Raw genomic sequence first — 19,316 nt, forward strand, 5'->3', positions numbered from 1 at the left:
TAATTTAATTTTAAACAAATGAATATTAGGCTTATCATTGGACCATTTTTGTTTGTGTACATGGTACTTCACATACTGCATATTATCATTAAATTAATAAACAATTTTTGCTCCAAAGTTTTGTTATTATTGTTGAAAATCTAAAAAATATCTTGACAAGAAAACTGAATTTTTAATTTTGAGTTTAAATATAAGATATTCAACACCAAACCAGAACATTTTCTGTCATTAAATACAACTACACACAACAACGGAAAAAAAGTTTTAATGCTGGAAAATAACCAAAGATATATTGACAAATGTACAGAGGAAGCAAAATATATAATTAGAAATAGCTGGAATGAGGCAAATGTAACTAATAATTGTGGTAATAATTAAGTTTAACATTAAAATAGCTATAAGGAAAGGAAAAGAAATGGCAAAGAGAAAAAGAAGAAAAAATTATAAGTGAAATTATAAGCCTCTCTGGAAATTACCTTTTCTTTTCTTTGTGCTTACTGTTGGGGTTGAATTACGTGACATGAAAGGGGAAAATAAGACAAATTGTGAGTGAACCGCAGTCTTTCTTTCTCTTTCATTTTAAAGGGATAAGTTAGTTCACTGATATACTTTCTTAACCTCAAGTGGTTCCAAATTTTAGGAGTTTACTTTTTTCTGTTGAACACACACACACACACACACACACACACACACAAATATATTTCAAACAATGTTAAAAACTGAAATCAGGGGTTTCTTGATTTACAGCATTTAAAATTACATTTCTGTGTTCAACAGAAGAGGGTGATGCGGTGGCGGACTAGGTAGTGCTGTCGCACCACAGCAAAAAGGTCGCTAGTTCAAGCCTCGGCTTGGTCAGTTGGCATTTCTGTGTGGAGTTTGCATGTTCTCCCCGTGTTTGCTCCGGGTGCATCCGCTGCGTAAAACAAATGCTGTATGAGATGGCGGTTCATTCTGCTGTGGCAATTCCAGATTAATAAAGGGACTAAGCCAAAAAGAACATTAATGAATCAATGTTCAACAGAAGACACTTGTGACTACTAAATTTAAGTTGTTTGTTTAAATTGGTTCGACAGCAAGGTTGCTGTTTCAAGCCATGGCTGGGTCAGTTGGTATTTCTCTGTGTGGAGTTTGCATGTTCTCCCGTTCGCGTTTCTGTGGGTGCTCTGGTTTCCCCCACACTCCAAAGACATGGGGTATTGGTAAATTGAATAAGTATGTGTATATGTGTGAATGCAAGAGTGTATGGGTTTTTTCTAATACTGGAAGGGCATCTGCTGCGTAAAACATATGCTGGATAAGTTGGAGACTCCTGATTAATAAAGGGACTAAGTCGGAAAAAAAGAATTAAATTAATGTTTAAATTCAGCCCGTATAGATTGTTATCAGTTACTGTACAACAGTTAATTCAATGAATATTTTTTTCAGTGTGTAAGAAGCATCAAACAAGCAAAGCCAAAATTTATAATAGTACATTTTATTAATTTGATTAGTACTATTACACGTAGGCCTATAATCGTATATTTTATGAATTTGATTAGTATAATTGAATTCAACAAGGATCATTTCATTTTGATTTTAAATAGTTTTTAAAAATCATTAATAATAGCCAAGAATAATGTAGTTCTTAATAGTCAGTTCTTTTTATTTGGACTAAAATATTATTAATATTTTCACTATTAAGTTCTTTAATTTGTTAATAATTTATTAGTTCTTGAATTAGCTTATTAATTATAAGTTTTTCTGTTAGGTAGTTAGGGTAGAGAATTGTACTTTCTTTTCTTTTCTTTTTGATCAGGTAAGTTAGAGATTTAACATAGAGACATTTTTGTTTATTATTTTGGCCTTGTCAGCTCCCGAATTCAAACCCCAATAAATCATTGAATTTATTTTTGTTGTCTTGTCTTTCATGTTGTGCACCATCCCTAGACGGTGTGTAACATGAAGAGCATTAATCCCGCTTGTAACGTCTGAAATGTGAAATTAATATACAACATCAGAGCTATGAGTTTGAGCTCATCAGTGTGAGTGTCTACAAAGGGCAGCAGAGGCTTATCAAGTATCTCAAAACAGCACTTACATGTGAACCATTTGTATTTTACCACTTAGATGCTTTCATTTCAACTATGCAGGTGTGCAGAAATAATCAAACACAATTTGTATCATTGGCCTATTACCATAAAAAGGGTTTTAACATGGATCAATTACCCTAAAAAGAGACACAATTTGTTTTGAGACAACATGAAGGAATTAAGTTTACTTTTTACAAATTGAAGTGGATTGAAGATAAATCAATTAGGGAGTCACAAAAAACATCAAAAATTGTGTTGTTTCAGCTCATTTTAAACAAGTAGTTTGAACAAACAGCAAATGTATTTTTTTAAGTCTGTGTAACTGATTTGAGGACATCAAATTTAAAGAACCATCAACAGTTTTCTCTTCTGAGGTAAAGCTTATTCCTGTCTGAATTTCTCCTAACAGCAAAAAAACAGTTTAAGCATATAAGCAAAGTACATATATTCTAAATTGTGTAATGAATAATGGAAAATTACATTATTTCAGAGAAAAAAATGTCTTTCTCTGAATCTATCTATCTGCACTGTAAAAAAATCCAGGGTTCCACACAATTCATTCATGTTCTCCCAACACAAATTCATTAAGTTTATGTAACAAATGGGGTATATGCCGAAGCATGCTAATAGGACTTTTAATTTGCCAGTAAACTGGGTTAAGCGATTCCGTAAAATTGAATGTCAATGCAAAATCCGGTGCGTTTAAGGTCTGTTTTCTTTAAAAATCAGCGATCTCCACTGGCTGAGTGATATCCGATATAAAGTGGGTCTCAGATTGTACAAGAAGCACTGCATTAAATTACATTTCCCCTGCCAAATCTTTATAATATGAGCATTTATTTTTACCCCGGTATATTCAATGGAGCTTCTGCGTTAGTCTGCCGATTCTGACGGCGTGTGCGAGTAAACAGCTTTTTGTCTCGTTTTACGCTTGAGCAACTAAATAAATGCTACAGTTTATTTAACTGAATGTATTTTAATGACAACATCGATGCTGTAAAACATCGATGCTGTATAAGGAACCGTATAAAATGGAAAAAAGTTCACAATAACAGGTCACCGGAAGTGTATCAGCATGGGAACAGCACTAGCTCGGCATATACCCTATTAAAGTGGATTGAACATTCCCCAAAAAAGATTCCAATATATCTGATGAGAGAGGTTTACCTGCACAGCACTTACTGGCTGACCTCAGTTACACTCACCCCCCTAAACCTCACTCCCCTCCGGGTCACGGCACCAATGTATCCCCGCTGGTCCTTCCGCATGGGAGTCGACTGCTCTAACAAGGAGGCTAAAGACCATGGCCTCTATAGCATCTGTCGCAAGAGCATCTTTAGTGGTCAGATGAGTGAGATTTACCTGCACAGCACTTAGGGCCTACTCACACTATGCCATCCGTACCGTGCCCAGGCCTGTTTCCCGGATCGTTTGAGAAGTGTGAGTGCGCTGAATCGGGCTCAAGCACGGTTCACTTGGCCGGCCCTGGCCCGGTGGGAAGATGTGTGCCTGAGCCCGGTTCACTTGGGCTTTGTGCCCGAAACTGAAAGCGAGACGTGACTTTTAAGGGACTGTTTCATAAGGATTTATTAATAGTTCTTACTGTTCAGTGAACGCAAACTGTCGTAGTTTATTAAAGACACAAACCCCTCACTGCACGACAGCTGCGCACCTTCAGCAAACCTCCTCATTCCTGCAGCACGAGAGCTTTATGATTGTTTATGAGCGCCAAAAGTGGCGGATCTGTTCGGCGAAATATCTGACTGCGTGTCACCGCATCCCTAAGGACTGTTTGGCGAAATATTTGACTGCATATCAAATGACTGAAACGATATAACTAGAGAAATCTCCACTGTGCTGCTGAGTGAGAGAGCGCTTCTCACTGAACAGCGCAGCAGCGATGACGTAAGCGTGGCGAAGCCCGTTTGTGGTGTGAGCGCGGGCCGTCGGGGGAGACGGGAGGGGGGACAAGCGTGCTTTGGCCCGGTTCGAGGCAACTGTATCTAGTGTGAGTACGGCCTTACTGGCCGGCCTCCGATATCTCCCAGCCTGACAAGCTAAGACCAGGCTGGAAAACAGCCTGGAAATGGCCAAAACCCCTCTGAAACCAGCCTGGTCGACCAGCTAAAACCAGCCAAGGCTGGTTTAAGCTTCTTTTTTTTTAGTAGGGGTATCACTGACCTAGCATAGACTGCTAGAACTTGCAGACTTTCTGTTTGCTGTCGATGTGACAGGATAGGCAGGATGATTACATTGTGATATTTTATGTTAAGTAACAAGGAAAGACTTGTGAGTTTGCAATGTTATTTTGGTTATGTCTGAGAATTTTCAGTCACCATTGTTACAGAATGGAGCTTGTTTTGTCAGCTGCTGGACGCCTGTGGTGAATATTGCTTCTCTCAGTGTGTATTGGCACAAGTAACTGGATGTTGCATAATGCAGCAGATGTTATGCATTAAGCATTTGTGTACGCCCATTGCTAACTGGTGGTTGTTAAGAGGTGTATAAAAGCCTCTCTGAGAATAGGGGAAACTGCAGAAGTTACGGATTCAGAGACAACAACAAATACAACAACAACAACAACAAGTTGGAGTTAGCGATATCTGTATCATTTCTTAATAAATAATAACTTTATTATTATATAAGATTCCATGCGGTTTTGGCTGTTCACACTGTCATCACCTGAGTCACATGAGGGGGAAAAATCAGATTCGTGCCACATTTGCCTGCAGTGTGAACGTAGCCTAACATACCTGTCAACATTGGGATGTGAAAATAAGGGATATGCCCACCATAATAAGGGATTCCACCATCATCACCCCCCCCCCCCCCCCCCAAAAAAAAATTCTTAAATTACTAAATATGTTCATTTGTAGCTGTTTCATTGTAAATAAACAGGTAAATGGTCAGTAATGTTTTTAAATTAGTATTAACAAAAGAAAAAATGAATATATACATTAGCAGCAAATAAATTAACAAACAGTTCAGCTTATTAAAATTAATAGCTGTTATAATGAAATGCAATCAAGCTATCAATCTCATTAGCAGTTTCTCCACTGCATAACTTACACATTCTGATTAAAAAGTAACGAATGAATCTCTTATTTATTCATTTTTTTATTACATTAAATAAGAGGTGTCACTTTAAAAATGCACACATCTAATGTTATAATTAAGGCATTCGACTGCTTTCCTAAATTTTTTAGCTCATTTAAGACGAAATTAGAAGTGTTTGGAAAAAAAACCCTACAAAGATCGACATCCTTACAAGTTATTATTATTAATTATGTGTGTATGTCTGTTTAAACACGCACCCAAAAGCCAGACTCTCTCTCGGCTTTAAATCGCGTGTACAGAGTGCGTTTGGTAAACAGCGTCTATTTATCACTATGGAGACAGTCATGCACCATTATGACTGTTTTAAGGATTGTATAGGATGGGCGACGGCACCTGTAATCAAAAGGAAATGGAATCACGCCATTTTTAATATTTATTTATAAGTGTTTTCATTCCTAAACAAAGCGAAAGCACAAAAGACTCACGTTTTAGAGCAAGGGGCGACCCCTGGTGGTTCGGCGGTATTGATTGCGTACAGGTAGGCTCGGCTGTTCAGAGAAAGACTGAAAATACGGGAAAATACCTTTACGGGATGATAGCGAGATAGAACAGTATAATACGGGAGAATCCCGGGAAAAACGGGAGGGTTGACAGTAAGCAAATAACCAGTCATCGCTTGATCTGAGCTGTGTTTGTTGTGCAATCACATATGATGACTTGGATGAGTCAATGATGAATGAAAGTATTACAGAAGTATTTTCCTAAAAGAAAAACTCTAAACGTAAGAAAGCCATGAATAAAGAACAGGAAGACTATGAGGACACGCATAATGTGGTAAACGGAAATAAAAAAAGACCAAAACGAGTGAGAAAGATAATAGGAATGATCAAACGCTAAATGTAATATCAGGATATAAAGTATTGATGACGTTTGAAAAAGGTAGAGAGCATCCTGTCTGACTGTATCACCACCTGGTATGGAAACAGCACCAGCAGCAATTGCAAACGCCTACATAGGATTGTGCGAACTGCTGGACGCGTAGTAGGAGGTGAGCTTCCCTCCCTCCAGGACATCTACACCAGGCGGTGCACGAGGAAAGCCAAGAGAGTTATCAGTGACTCCAGCCACCCAACCTATAGACTTTTCTTTCTGCTACCCTCAGGCAGACGGTTCCGCAGCACCCGACCATGCACCAGCCGGCTGAAGGAGAGCTTCTTCCCTCAGGCCCCGTTTACACTAATGCGTTTTAGTTTGAAAACGCTTAAGTTTTGCTACGGTTACGCCATCCGTCCACACTACGCCGGAGTTCTCGAGCGCCGAAAACAGAGCGTTTCGAAAATGCTGGAGAGGCCGTTTTCATTCTGAAAATCTGCTGCTCCGTCTCAGTGTGGATGGGGAATGACGGAGACATCTGAAAACGGAGGCGGGGCTGCAAACGTTCGCCTATCTGATTGGGGCTTTTCCTCAATATTAAGTAGCCTAACACACACAGTTCAGTCTCGCATCCTCTTCTTGTAAGTTAAGACTTCGCAAGTTTGATCAAGGCTGCAGTCTCTCCCTTCTCAGTTTGATATGGAAAACATACCGAGGACACGGGTAAATCTTCAAAGGGAACAGTGTACTTTATAACTTCATTCACATCACCTTGGCTACGTTGTTTCACTTTCTCAACAATAAAATGTAAACATGATATAAGGAACTGCTTATTTTCTTTTTAATATTAGAAAACTTAACAGACAGCAGAAATGTTGAGGCGTCGTGCTGCATATATGAGCGTCATCTTCACTGTGTGGATATTTATAACAAAACGGAGCCGATAACAACTGCCTCCTTTCAATTTCAGTGAAAATACGAAACACACCCTCTCTTTTGCTGAATATCAGTTTTAATAATCGATAATTATAAAAGTATAACATACAATAAGTTTATACATTGTAGGAAATAAAGGCAAATGATCAGTCAATGTACCTGGATTAATCATTAACTTATCTTTGCGCTTAACCAAAACATGTTACCCGTGAACAAGTAACTTAATAGATTCCAATGACCAAAGTCAGGGAATTGGCCTATGTCGTTAGATAAAGACAACAACATGAATGAAATATCCCGTTTAATAAATATAGTGAGATTAGATCCAGCGGGAGGGGCTTGATGAGCAGTCCGACAAGCAGAGCTCTCATCTGGGTAGAAATGCTGGAGCGCTTGCCCGAGAGTGTGTGTGTGGTCACATGATGTGCGTTTTCAGCGTTTTGATGTGGACGGAGAGCTGTTTAGAAACGCTGGGTAAAACACGAGTGTGGACGCGGATCGTTTTCATTCTACAACGCCGTTTTAAAACTAAAACGCACTAGTGTAAACGGGGCCTCAGACTACCAGGCTGATGAACACTTAACACACCACACACAGACTCTCCATACACCTCACTGCACACCATCAATATGTAGCATGCACAGCCCTTTAACCAATCCATACTTAAAACAATACTGTCTACAACTCTGTGGACACCTTTTCACTGTACATATCGTTGTCAATTTTACATTGTCGTTGTATTTGCATCTGTATTTTGTATTGTCTGGAGCCAGCAGCTTTTCACACATGCTGCTGATGATGTGACAATAAAAGTGATTTGATTTGAGGTACAGGGAATCATATACATCCGATTGGGCTGTCTAAGGCTATAGATAAGCTAATCGGAACAGTTAGCTTGGCAAGATGTCTGGGAAAAAGAAGAGTGCTATTAATAGTTAAGGATATTGCACAAATTATTCAATTGCTTGGGATTAAAGAGATGAACGAAAAAAAAGTTCTAGGGGAATAGGAGTAGCCAAGAATGAGATGGAGGTAATTGCAGGAGTTTCAACACATATTTCCAATGAAGAGATTATGGAAAAAGTAACAGGAGGTGAAGTAATCAATGTGAGAAGATCGATTAAAAATGTAAACGAGATAGACAAGAAAGCTTGAGCATTTTGCTGACATTTGAAGGGAAAATACCTGAAAAGGGGAAAATGGGAAACATCAGTTATTCAGTTAGCGAATACACACAGTTTGGCATATAAATGATGTGAATTTCAGTTTAAAGCAAAAGAGGTACAGAAATTCAAGATGGAACACAAAGTTTCATATGCAGAAGCAGTCAAGATCTGCCAGAAAAAGGAGATACGAGTGGAGGAATTAATGACAAATGAAAAACAACTGGAAAGGAATACTGAGACTGGGAATAGAAGGGAAAATAATTGTAATCACAAATGTCAAACACTTAAAAATGTACAAGCTGCTATACCTTCTTGCTGAGAGGTGACAGCACTACCTACTGCGCCACTGCGTTGCTGACTGATATTTTAAATCTCCAAAAATTACCCCTCCTTTTTACCTTATTTATAGCAGCTTGTATATTTTTAGGTACTTGATTCAGGTTTCTTCCTCGCTTCCATCATCAGTGTAAAGAGCACTTGCTATCCCAGGTCCTAAATCTTTAAATATATGATTAATATTTATGTTGAAAAGCAATGGTCTAATAGTACTGCCCAATACCGTTTTTTTTTCATTAAAAGATGAAGAATGAGTCGCTGGTTCGAACCTCGGCTCAGTTGGCGTTTCAGTGTGGAGTTTGCATGTTCTCCGTGGGTTTCTCCCGTTTCCCCCACAGTCCAAAGACATGCGGTTCAGGTGAATTAGGTAGGCTAAATTGTCCATAGTTTATGAGTGTGTGTGTGTGTGTGTGTGTGTGGATGTTTCCCAGAGATGGGTTGTGGCTGGAAGGGCATCCGCTGTGTAAAAACGGGCTGGATAAGTTGGCAGTTCATTCCGCTGTGGCGACCCCGGATTAATAAAGGGACTAAGCCGACAAGAAAATGAATGAATGAATGAAAATATCAATCAGTAAGTCATGTTAAATGATCTTCCGTAGGAAAAAGAAGATATGACGGGACATTAAATTATCAATAAATGGGAAATCATTAGAAGAGGTTAAAGAATTTAAATATCTAGGGATTTGGTTGGATAGCAGGTACACATGGAAAAAGCATATTGAGGAAGTGGAAAAGAAGTGTATAGGAAAACTTTTAATGCAATAAGGGCAATAGCAGGCAAAGAATGGGGAGCAGAGAGATCATTAATGCCCACAGGCTGTATCATCCCAAAGTGTGCCAAGAAAATATCCCCCACACCACTACACCACCAACACCAGCCTAAACCATTGATACAATGCAGGATGGATCCATGCTTTCATATTGTTGATGGCAAATTCTGACCCTACCATCAGAATGTCACAGCAGAAATCGAGACTCATCAGACCAGGCAACATTTTTCCAATCTTCTATAGTCCAATTTTGGTGAGCCTGAGCTAACTGTAGCCTCAGTTAACTATTCTTAGCTGACAGGAATGGCACTAGCTGTGGTTTTCTGCTGCTGTAGCACATCTGCCTCAAAGTTGGACGTGCTGTGCATTCAGAGATGCTTATCTGCAGATCTTGGGTTGTAACGAGTGGATATTTAAGTCAGGGGTTCCCAAACTTTTCAGCCCGCGACCCCTAAAATGAGAATGCCAGTGACTCGTGACCACCAATATTCTCTGAGGTAGTGGTTATAAATACAGAAACCTTGTATGCAATGACGCGCACACACACACACCAATAGACCCAAGTCTATTCTGTTTTTTTTATGTATGTCAGTGCTGTAAATGGGCTAGAAAGTTTAACCTAGTGTTACAAAATTTGCTGCATCTGACAGTATTGCTGTGTCTTTAGTATAATGTAATTACCCGAGAAGTCGCAATCCAATAGAACTAGTAACTATAAACAACTATTTTTTCTCATCAGTAGGTTGATAAAATACAGTAAGTCTTAAGGTTTAATAAAAATTAATTGATTTTTGAAAATCACCAGGCGACCCCCCTTCATTGTCCAGCGACCCCTCGGGGGGTCCCGACCCCCACTTTGAGAACCTCTGATTTAAGGTACTGTTTCCTTTCTATCAGCATGAACCAGGCTGGCCATTCCCTTCTGACTTCTGGCATCAACAATTCATTTGTGCCCACAGATCTGCCACTCACTGGATATTTTCTCTTTTTCTGACTATTCTCTGTAAGCGCTAAAGATGGTAGTGCGTGAAAATCCCAGAAGATCAGCAGTATCTGAAACACTCAGATCAGCCCATCTTGCACCAACAACCATTCCCCGTTCAGTCACTTAACTCATGTTTCTTCCCCATTCTGATGCTCCGTTTGAACCGCAGCCAATTGTCTTCATCACGTCTACATGATCTGAATAGTGTTGCTGCCATGTGATTGGCTGATTAGAAATTTGTGGTAAGTAGTTCAACAGGTGTACCTAATAAAGTGGCCGTTGAGTGTATACCGTATGTGTCCTAGTGAGTAAAGAGAAAGATAGAAAGAGATTTAGGAGAAGAAAAAAAAAACGACAGCTTGCTTTAGTTTGTATTTGGGTTGTTCCTTAAAACTTTTATCGAAACTGCTGCATAAAAATGACTTGACAAAGAAAGTACCAAAACTAATTACGTAGCAGGTGATTAGAAACACAATGGGTTGAAAAGAAAATCACGCACATTTATAAAGACAAGAACAGGCCCACTCACAAACTCCCTTTTTGACAAGTTGTTGGAGTAAAAAATACACAAAAACCAACACAAGTCAAACACAAACATCATGCCACGCTTTGTTGTTGCATGTTCAAATTCATTGTGCAAATCGTCAACTTCTGAGTGCATCATTGTCATTCAGGGTTGGTCATATGAAAGTCGATGTCATCCTACGAAATCTATCACATTAGTAAACGAAAACATGAGAAAAGTAACCATAACAAATGCGCATGTAATAATAAATAAAAACCTCAACATGGTGTATCATTGGTAAGATGTATTAGTTAAACCAAATGAAGTTTAAATGTAGATGCATATTAAATTAACAGAGATGTTAGTTACGCTTCTTATATTTGGATTCAAGCAGCTCGGGGTACTTCAATATTCCAAAACAAAACAAAAAAATCTTGCTACATACAAAAAGGAATATAAAATGCCGTTTAAACAACCAATAACTTTGTCCTTTCATGTTTTACAGTGTCATCCAACTGTAAATTTAGCAGAAACAAAATCAGTGCAATAATATTTTCCAGTGTAATCTCAAAGTGAAGTGCTTCTCTGGAAAATCCCACTTGGGATACAGTTGCAATAAGGTCATTTTGTAAACCTTCATCTCTCCCTTGCATCTCTATGTGACACCGAAGCCTTTCTGTCCTGCTCATTCCTGAGCTACAGCATTTTGCCACATTTTGAAAACTGTTATTCAAAATGAAATATAAAAAGTCTTACATGCTTTAGATGGTAACAGAATGCCGTCTAGAACTGTGTGTGATACAGACAAAATACAGCTTAATGGCACATAGTTCTCTACTGTACATGGTTTAGATGCTGTTTTCCATCAGAGAAGTGAGATTAAAGTGCAATTTAGAGAGATTTAAGGGTTTATGAGTAGGACATTTAGATCGTTTTTCTGTTCTAACTGTGCGGATTGATGCAAAACTTTTTAAAGGCACAGTTTGCAACTAATTGTCAGTTTTCCTTCATGTATACTGTAACCGAGCAGCAATTGTATTAATCATTTTCTACATTTTACAAAAGCGTAACACTTAATAATATCTCTTTCTGTTGCATTTATATTAAGTGCTCTTTTTTCACATCACCTATGGCTTTTTCCTTACAAAAAAGGCTCTAATCTTTAATTTAACTTATATATATATAATGTCAGTAGACATCGATTTCAATTAGCTTTTGGTTGATTCAGTTAATTGTTTAATTCATATGGATAACACCATATTTTACAGTATCGTTGTTACATGTACTTGAAACAGTATATCAAGTACATATTTTCAGCTAATATAACTGTAAATTCAAGGCAAGACACTGCAGGTGAATGAGATTTAAAAAAAAACTTATCACCATACTTTCATAGTCAGTTGATTATGTAACCCTTCTGGTTGTACTGCACTCATCCTGTTCTGAGCTGGGATCAAACCAGCGATTCTTCGTATGGGAGTGGGTTGCTCTAACAAGGAGTCTAAAGACTATGGCCTCTAGCCAGGGCCGGCGCGTCCATAGAGGCGACCTAGGCGGCCGCCTAGGGCAGCAGTATAGAGAGGGCGGCATCCGCGACACCTCTCTTACCACCCGCGTCCTCAGTTATGTCCGCGACACCTCCCTCACCACCCGCGTCCTTAGATATATTTGCGCATAGACGACAAAATAGAGAGGGCGGCGTCAGCGACACCTCCATCAGCACCCGCGTGTCCTCAGTTATATCCGCGCATAGGGCGGCAGAATTGAGGTCCGCGACACCCGCACGTCCTCAGTTATATCCGCGCATAGGGCGGCAGAATAGAGAGCGCAGTGTCCGCGACACCTCCCTCCCTTCCTCCCTCAGGACCCGCGCATCCTTAGTTATATCCGCGCATAGTGCGCTGGAATAGAGGTCCGCGACACCTCACTTCATTTTCATAACCGGTCACTTTCGTTTTCACGTTGGGGTTGAGGGCGGCATGATCGTCCTCTGCCTAGAGCAGCAGTTCAGCTTGCTCCGGCCCTGCCTCTAGCGCCTGTCACTAGAGAACCTTTTGAGGTCAGAGGAGTAAGGTTTACCTGCACAGCACTTCACTGGCTGGCCACACTCACCCCCCTAAACCTCACTCCCATCCGGGTCACGGCACCAATGTAACCCCGCCGGTCCTACTGCACTCTTCCCGTTCTGAGATGGGATCGTGATTCTTCGCATGGAAGTCGGTTGCTTTAACAAGGTGGCTAAAGACCATGGCTCCTAGCGCCTGTCGCAAGAGCATGTTGCGTTCACACCAGACTCAAGCGTCAAGCGTGAGTGATTTACATGTTAACTCAATGCAAAGATGCGGATGAATCTGCGCGAGTTGAGCATTTTGCACGACCAAATAAGCGTACCTAGACCTGCCTGAAGAGGTGGTCTCAGTACGCTTTCAAACGAACCCTGGAGCGGTTCGTTTGTGGTGAGAATATGATTCGAAATAAAACAGGTCCAACCGCAAAAAGTACTGCGCCTTTTGGACTAATCCAGCTGCCATAGGCCGATGCGCTGTGCATTATGGGATATGGAGGAAAAATATTTGATGACAGCTCTTTACCAACAGAGAGAGAGAGAGAGAGGGGAAAACATCACCTGATGGATCGTTGGTAATATTTCTGCAAGATGATCATGTCGCAGTTTAGCTAAATTAATTCACGCCTCCTCCTGAAGTGACAAGCGATGCATTAAAACATTGTTTTCCACCAGCAGCCGCGCTTCATTCTCGAAATGAATAGTTTGTCTAAAGCAGGGATACAATCAGTCAGCGCAGTCGTCCCTCCAGAGTAATAACGACATTTTGTGTCTGCCGGTTTTGTTTACTTGCGGGAGTTCATTGGCATTTTCCTGCACGTAAATTCTAACCAATCAATAAGCAGTAAATATGTTCAACAACATCTGGCCAATGAGAGATGTGGATTTTGTCAGATGACTGCATTTTGGTTCGTTTCAACTGGTTCGGACCAAAGCCAGCAGTGTGGTGTGAAAACGACCCAAAGACGGCAGAAAATGCAACAATGTATTATTTATTGCCCTCGGTCCAGACCAAATGAAGCGAACTACAGATGTGAACTATGTGTGAAAAAAATCTTAATAGTGAGTTTTGATTGTATTCTTTTCATTGTCCTGAAATTAAAGCCAAAAAAGGCCCAAAATCTTAAAGTTTTAGCCTGAAGTGTCTCGCCTTAAAAGCAAAGTTCACCCAAATTGTACATTCCCTCATTATCTACTAATCCTCAAGAGTTTCCAAACTTTTATGAATTTTTGTTGAACAAAAAAGAAGATATTCTGAAGAATGTTGGAAACCAGCAACCACTGACATCCATAGGATGTAAAAAACAAGTACAATGGAAGTCAATAGCTGCTGATTTTAAGCATTCTTCAAAATATCATCTTTTTATGTTTACCGCAAAGAAGAAAGCAACACATTTGGAACAAGTGGAGGGTGGGTAAATGACAGAATGTTTAATTTAGGGTGAACTATCCCCTCAAATATACAATTGCACTGTAACAAGGACACTGTAATATACAGTGTGTTTCACCGCTGACCTTTGGTCTATCATTGTGACGGAGGCTTTCCCTCTCAAGGTTGATCTAGTTTCAGTTCTAAGACTATATATGAATCGCAAGTGCATGTTGGCAAGGATGTCCAGTAAGAAAGACAGGGCACAGTGATGGTGTTTGACCTTACACTCATTCTCATCCTTACACACATTCTCTGAGGTGAGTTGTCAGTGTAGATGTGCACTAGGGTCATAATTTAGCGTGTGGGTTGGAGATGATTTCTGCAGGGTGGTCTTTGATGGGGAGGTCTTTGCTCTCTCCTACATCTGTGCTCTCACAGCTGCTCTGAGGAGACTCAGGGGGCGGCTTGTAAAGCAGGGTGGCCAGCAAGAAGAAAAAAGTGCCTAAAACCTGTGAATGAGAGAGAGAAATTGAATTTGTGATAAAAATGGCCCTCAATTTCATTTAAAGTAAACATATAAGGTTGCTGTGAATGTGATCTGTAAGTAAAATGCTATTTTGTACCACAGGTCCAATAGACAGGACAAATTAAATCTAGGTAATGCAACCACATAAAAAGACTGTTAAAGTATCTTAAAATAAATCCTGTTCTTTTCAACTTTCTATTCATCGATGAATCCTTAAAAATATTATAATGTTCCCATAAATAATATTAAGCAGTGCTAACTACTTAATTTTTTTATTTCTTTTAAAGAAACAAATGGAGATTATTTGTTTTTTTGTTTTTTAACCAAGATTTGCCAAAGGTACCCATAAAAATCACTTAGTGTAACAGGTTATTTGCTGATTAGCTTACATGTAAAAAAGCAATATAAACACTGGCATTCGCTGTTATTTTCTGTTCAACCTTTTCTTCTTTTGGTGAAAATATAATACATAATGAAAACATTTGTTAAATAAGAAAATTTGTAAAAATTGTGAGAGGGGTCTGGATGCAGACCTGGGCCCTTATGTACGAAGACTTGCGTTGAATTCACACTAAAACATTGCGTGCGCACAAAAAGCTGTAAATGTGCGTACGCAGTAAAAAATTCGGATGTATGAAACACTGTGTACACGGAATCCCACGGATATTCTCTGTGTACATCCGAATTAATGTGAAACTGAGCGCACGATTCACGAATCTGATTCAAGACCTTTATATTTGCTAAAGTGCATTCAATGTTGAATGAGTCAGCTTTGGTTCTCAGGCGACATTTCTGCATTATTTACTGGAATTCTAACAATATCCAAGTGTATATTTGTCTACCTTGTAGATGATGCCGGCGACGAGCGAGTACTGACTCATGGCTGAGTTGTGGTACAGGTAACAGGAGCCGTATTCCCCACACTGCTCCTCCCACAGCAGGCAGGAGATGTCGATCACAGAGCCGAACGCTATGGGGCCTGGGATCCCACCCAGAGTCCTGACCACGATCCACTGGATTCCCAGTCCAAATGATCTCTGACTGTCAGGAACACACCTGAGGTGAACACCATTACATGACAAACATCTGTTTTATTAGGTAATACTGTCTGTGTTTGAAAAAAATTAAAGCTTACATATAACTTATAATCAGTATAATTCAGTTTGAAACAGTAGTATGCTATACGGTGGTATACTGTTGTCACGTGGCATTTATCTAACATTTTTAAACTAAGCAACAATTTATAAAGTTAATCATGTGCACGTGTGTGTTTGTCTACCATTCACTTAAATGCTGCATTTACAAAAATACAGTAAAATAGTAATTTATTAAAGTAAAAGGCCCGGTTTGACATTTCTGTAGTCTAAAGGCTGATTTATACTTCTGCGTCAAACGCAGGCGTATGCTACAGCGCTGACGCATAGCCCTTCGCCGTGGCCGTCGCTGATGTGCACCTCTCAAAAAATGTAACTACACGTCGCAACGACGCGTAGCGTAAGCTCTGTGATTGGTCGGCTTGGTAGCGCTGACGAGTCTGGGCGGGACCGAGAGCCGCGCGAATGGCGCGAGCGATTGTTTACAAGTGTGGAGTCCCGTGAAGGAGCTCCGGATGGAAAGTTTTGTGTGTTTACCTCATAGTTAAATTTGTTGCACGTCCGCCGGTTTCTGCCTCAAAATGAGCGAGTTTGAGCCACTTGTACATCCCGGAAGTGTTCAGGAAACGCAAAACAGAGGCGAAGAAACTCGACACAGAGGAACATTTACACCTCACTGCCCACTAGCGTTTCGGAAGTGTTAATGCAGACCAACAGAGACAGCGCGCAGAAGTATAAATGGGCGTAACTGCCTGCGCCGTGGGTTAAGCCGGTCACTTGACGCAGAAGTATAAATCAGGCTTAAGTGTTAGCATTTATAGGAATTCTATGCAGTATTGTGTCAAGTAATTAAATTAAATATTCAGAAGAGTATTTTAAGTACATTTTTAATTATGTAAATAGTCATTAACTACTTTTTTAAAGTAAATTACCCAACACTTAACTACAATGGCAAATACTCAGTCAACTTGCTATCGATTGTTCACAGACTGGCTTTTGACAGTTGCTAAGTTGCAGATGACCAGTGGTGGAAAGAGTACACAAAAATCTTACTCTAGTAAAAGTACCACTACTTGCCTAAAAATGTAGTGCAAGTAGAGTAAAAGTATCTGTTGTAAATATTACTCAGAGTATGAGTAAAAAGTAGCCCTTTCTAAAGTACTCAAGAATAGTGAGTATTTCGCTGTATAAAGCTGATGTGTTTACATGTAATTTGTGCATGTGTGTGTAAACATAACATTCTGTAGTGCATTGAGTTATTGTCCAGCAGGCACACAGCATCATAAGACGTTAATATTAGGTTGTGATGTCAGGTGACCAAAATTCAATGGCTAGTCAGCGTATTTTGGTGTCCAATGAAGACGTCAAATGACGTTGATATTTGGTTGATGTTAGGTTGTTAGAAAATGACCAAAATCCAACGTCGCGCCAACATCTTAAACCAACATCATATTGACGTCAAATACTGACATTCATTCATCAGGTACGGCAACCAAAATCCAACGTCTGATAGACGTCATACTGGTAACGTCCACACAACTTCAAGCTGTGACATCATTAGACGTTGATATTTGGTTGGTTTTAGGTTGGACGTTGATGTTGGTCTGATGAAGAGTTCTGACGTCAACCCGATTTTCATTTCCAAACAAAATTCAACATCCCCATGATATTATAGTACAACGTCAATCTGACGTCATGTTGACGTCTTGTCCCTGCTGGGTGTTAAAGGCTATTTTCAGAAAATGAATTGTCTATATTAAAACATTGCTGCTTAATATTTGAAGAACTGACATTACATGAGGGATGTTTTGATGACTATAATTGAATTCATCCTTGCTGAATTCAATTATTAATCTCTTTAAAGTTTTTAAAATCTTACTGAAGCCAAACTTTCGAGTGCTGGTGTTCATACCTCAGTGTGGCAGTAAGTGCAGGGATGCTGCAGAGGAAAGTGAAAAGGATGAGGATGAAGAGGAAGGTGAGGAAGGCTGGCATGTGATTGCAGGACGACACACATCTCCCTTCTTCAGCAAAACCCTGCTCTCCCCATGATATATTCCCAGCCACACAGCTGCAGCCAGAGAACACCTGTAAATGTGTAAACGTGAATCAAAAGGACAAATTCAATTTAGAGTACAACCCATTTATATATATATATGTATATACAGTTGAAGTCAGAATTATTAGCCCCCCTGAATTATTAGTGCCCCTGTTTATTTTTTTCACCAATTTCTGTTTAACAGAGGTAAGATTGTTTCAGCACATTTCTAAGCACAACAGTTTTAATAACTCATTTCTAATAACTGATTTATTTTATCTTTGCCTTGATGACAGTAAATAATATTTTACTAGATATTTTTTGAAACTTCTATACACCTTAAAGTGACATTTAAAGGCTTAACTGGGTTAATAAGGTGAACTAGGCAGGTTAGGGTAATTAGGCTAGCTTAATTATTACTAAGGGTAATAATTAGCTTAACGGGGCTAATAATTTTGCCCCAAAAATGTTTTTTAAAAAATTAATAACTGCCTTCATTGTAGCCGAAATAAAACAAATAAGACTTTCTCTAGAAGAAAAAAATATCATCAGACATACTGTGAAAATTACCTTGCTCTGTTAAAAATCATTTGGGAAACATTCATAAATAAGTAAAGTGTTTGGTCAGGTTAACAACAAGCCATCCTTTGCATGGCACATTGAAATGAATAGGTTTCATAGCACAGAACTTTCCGTGTCCAGTGTGAAATCCCCTTAAGACCATGCAATATATATGGCTGGAGGAAGAGTGAAACACTAAACACTCTTTCGGATGAAAAACTACAATACCATTGACAATCCTATTTTGCACTGTACCAATAAACTTTGAGTGAGATAAACTGAGAAATGTTGCATTTTAGTTAAGCAGATGTTGCCAAAGATTCCTCTGGGAACATGAATTAAAGTTGGAATAAAACAGTAAAACAGCAATATGTTTAAAATAACATTAATATTGTATCATGACACAATTATTGTGACAATATTGTATCAAAAGTCCCACCCATTATTAAAACCAGTGTATAATATCATCCATGTATTAATAACAGCAGGTGTTAACAGGACAGAGAGTTCGTCGTGTACCTGTCTGCCTCTCGGACCGAATGTGTGGTTGAGGGAACTGCAGCCGGCATGACAGGGAGAGAAATACATCACTCCATCTGCACCACACACAGGGTTAAATGACTCCTCTAGACAGTGACATCCAATGTTACAGGCTACGGTCAGGTTGCTCAGATCTGAGAAGCTGAGAGAGAGAAGTGTTTCAGTGTACTTTCTTTTTTATTTCACCTCAGCCAATCAATAAAACACTGTCAGTCAGACTTGTATTTACTCTGGATATTAAGGTAAACCATTAACTGTGTGAAAAATATATCAGACAGCATGTCGGGCTGGATTTAAAAGGGTTTAACAGCTAAATAAAAATACATTTAATGTGTCGATTAGTCAATGTTATAGCATTTTGCGCAATGTGAGTTGTCATCTGTTGTCAATTTAAATGTACTGTACTACATAGCGAATGCC

The 19,316-nt window shown here is 39.3% G+C and overlaps 1 protein-coding gene across 3 annotated transcripts in view; it reads right to left on the reverse strand.

Moving 5' to 3' along the window:
• Positions 1-13,626: 13,626 nt before the first annotated feature.
• slco4a1 (solute carrier organic anion transporter family, member 4A1) overlaps positions 13,627-19,316 on the reverse strand; it is a 59,030-nt gene continuing 53,340 nt past the window's right edge. For 2 of the 3 annotated variants that reach the window (XM_691171.8, XM_073938646.1), the window contains 4 exons: positions 18,876-19,038; positions 17,670-17,845; positions 15,506-15,719; positions 13,627-14,646 (listed from right to left, as the gene is read on the reverse strand). In XM_691171.8, coding sequence (XP_696263.3) covers positions 14,485-14,646; positions 15,506-15,719; positions 17,670-17,845; positions 18,876-19,038 — 715 coding nt within the window. In that variant the 3' untranslated portion in view covers positions 13,627-14,484. 3 annotated transcript variants of the gene reach the window in all.

Source organism: Danio rerio, chromosome 23, assembly GCF_049306965.1.
Source record: "Danio rerio strain Tuebingen ecotype United States chromosome 23, GRCz12tu, whole genome shotgun sequence".
NCBI classification, from domain to species: domain Eukaryota; kingdom Metazoa; phylum Chordata; class Actinopteri; order Cypriniformes; family Danionidae; genus Danio; species Danio rerio.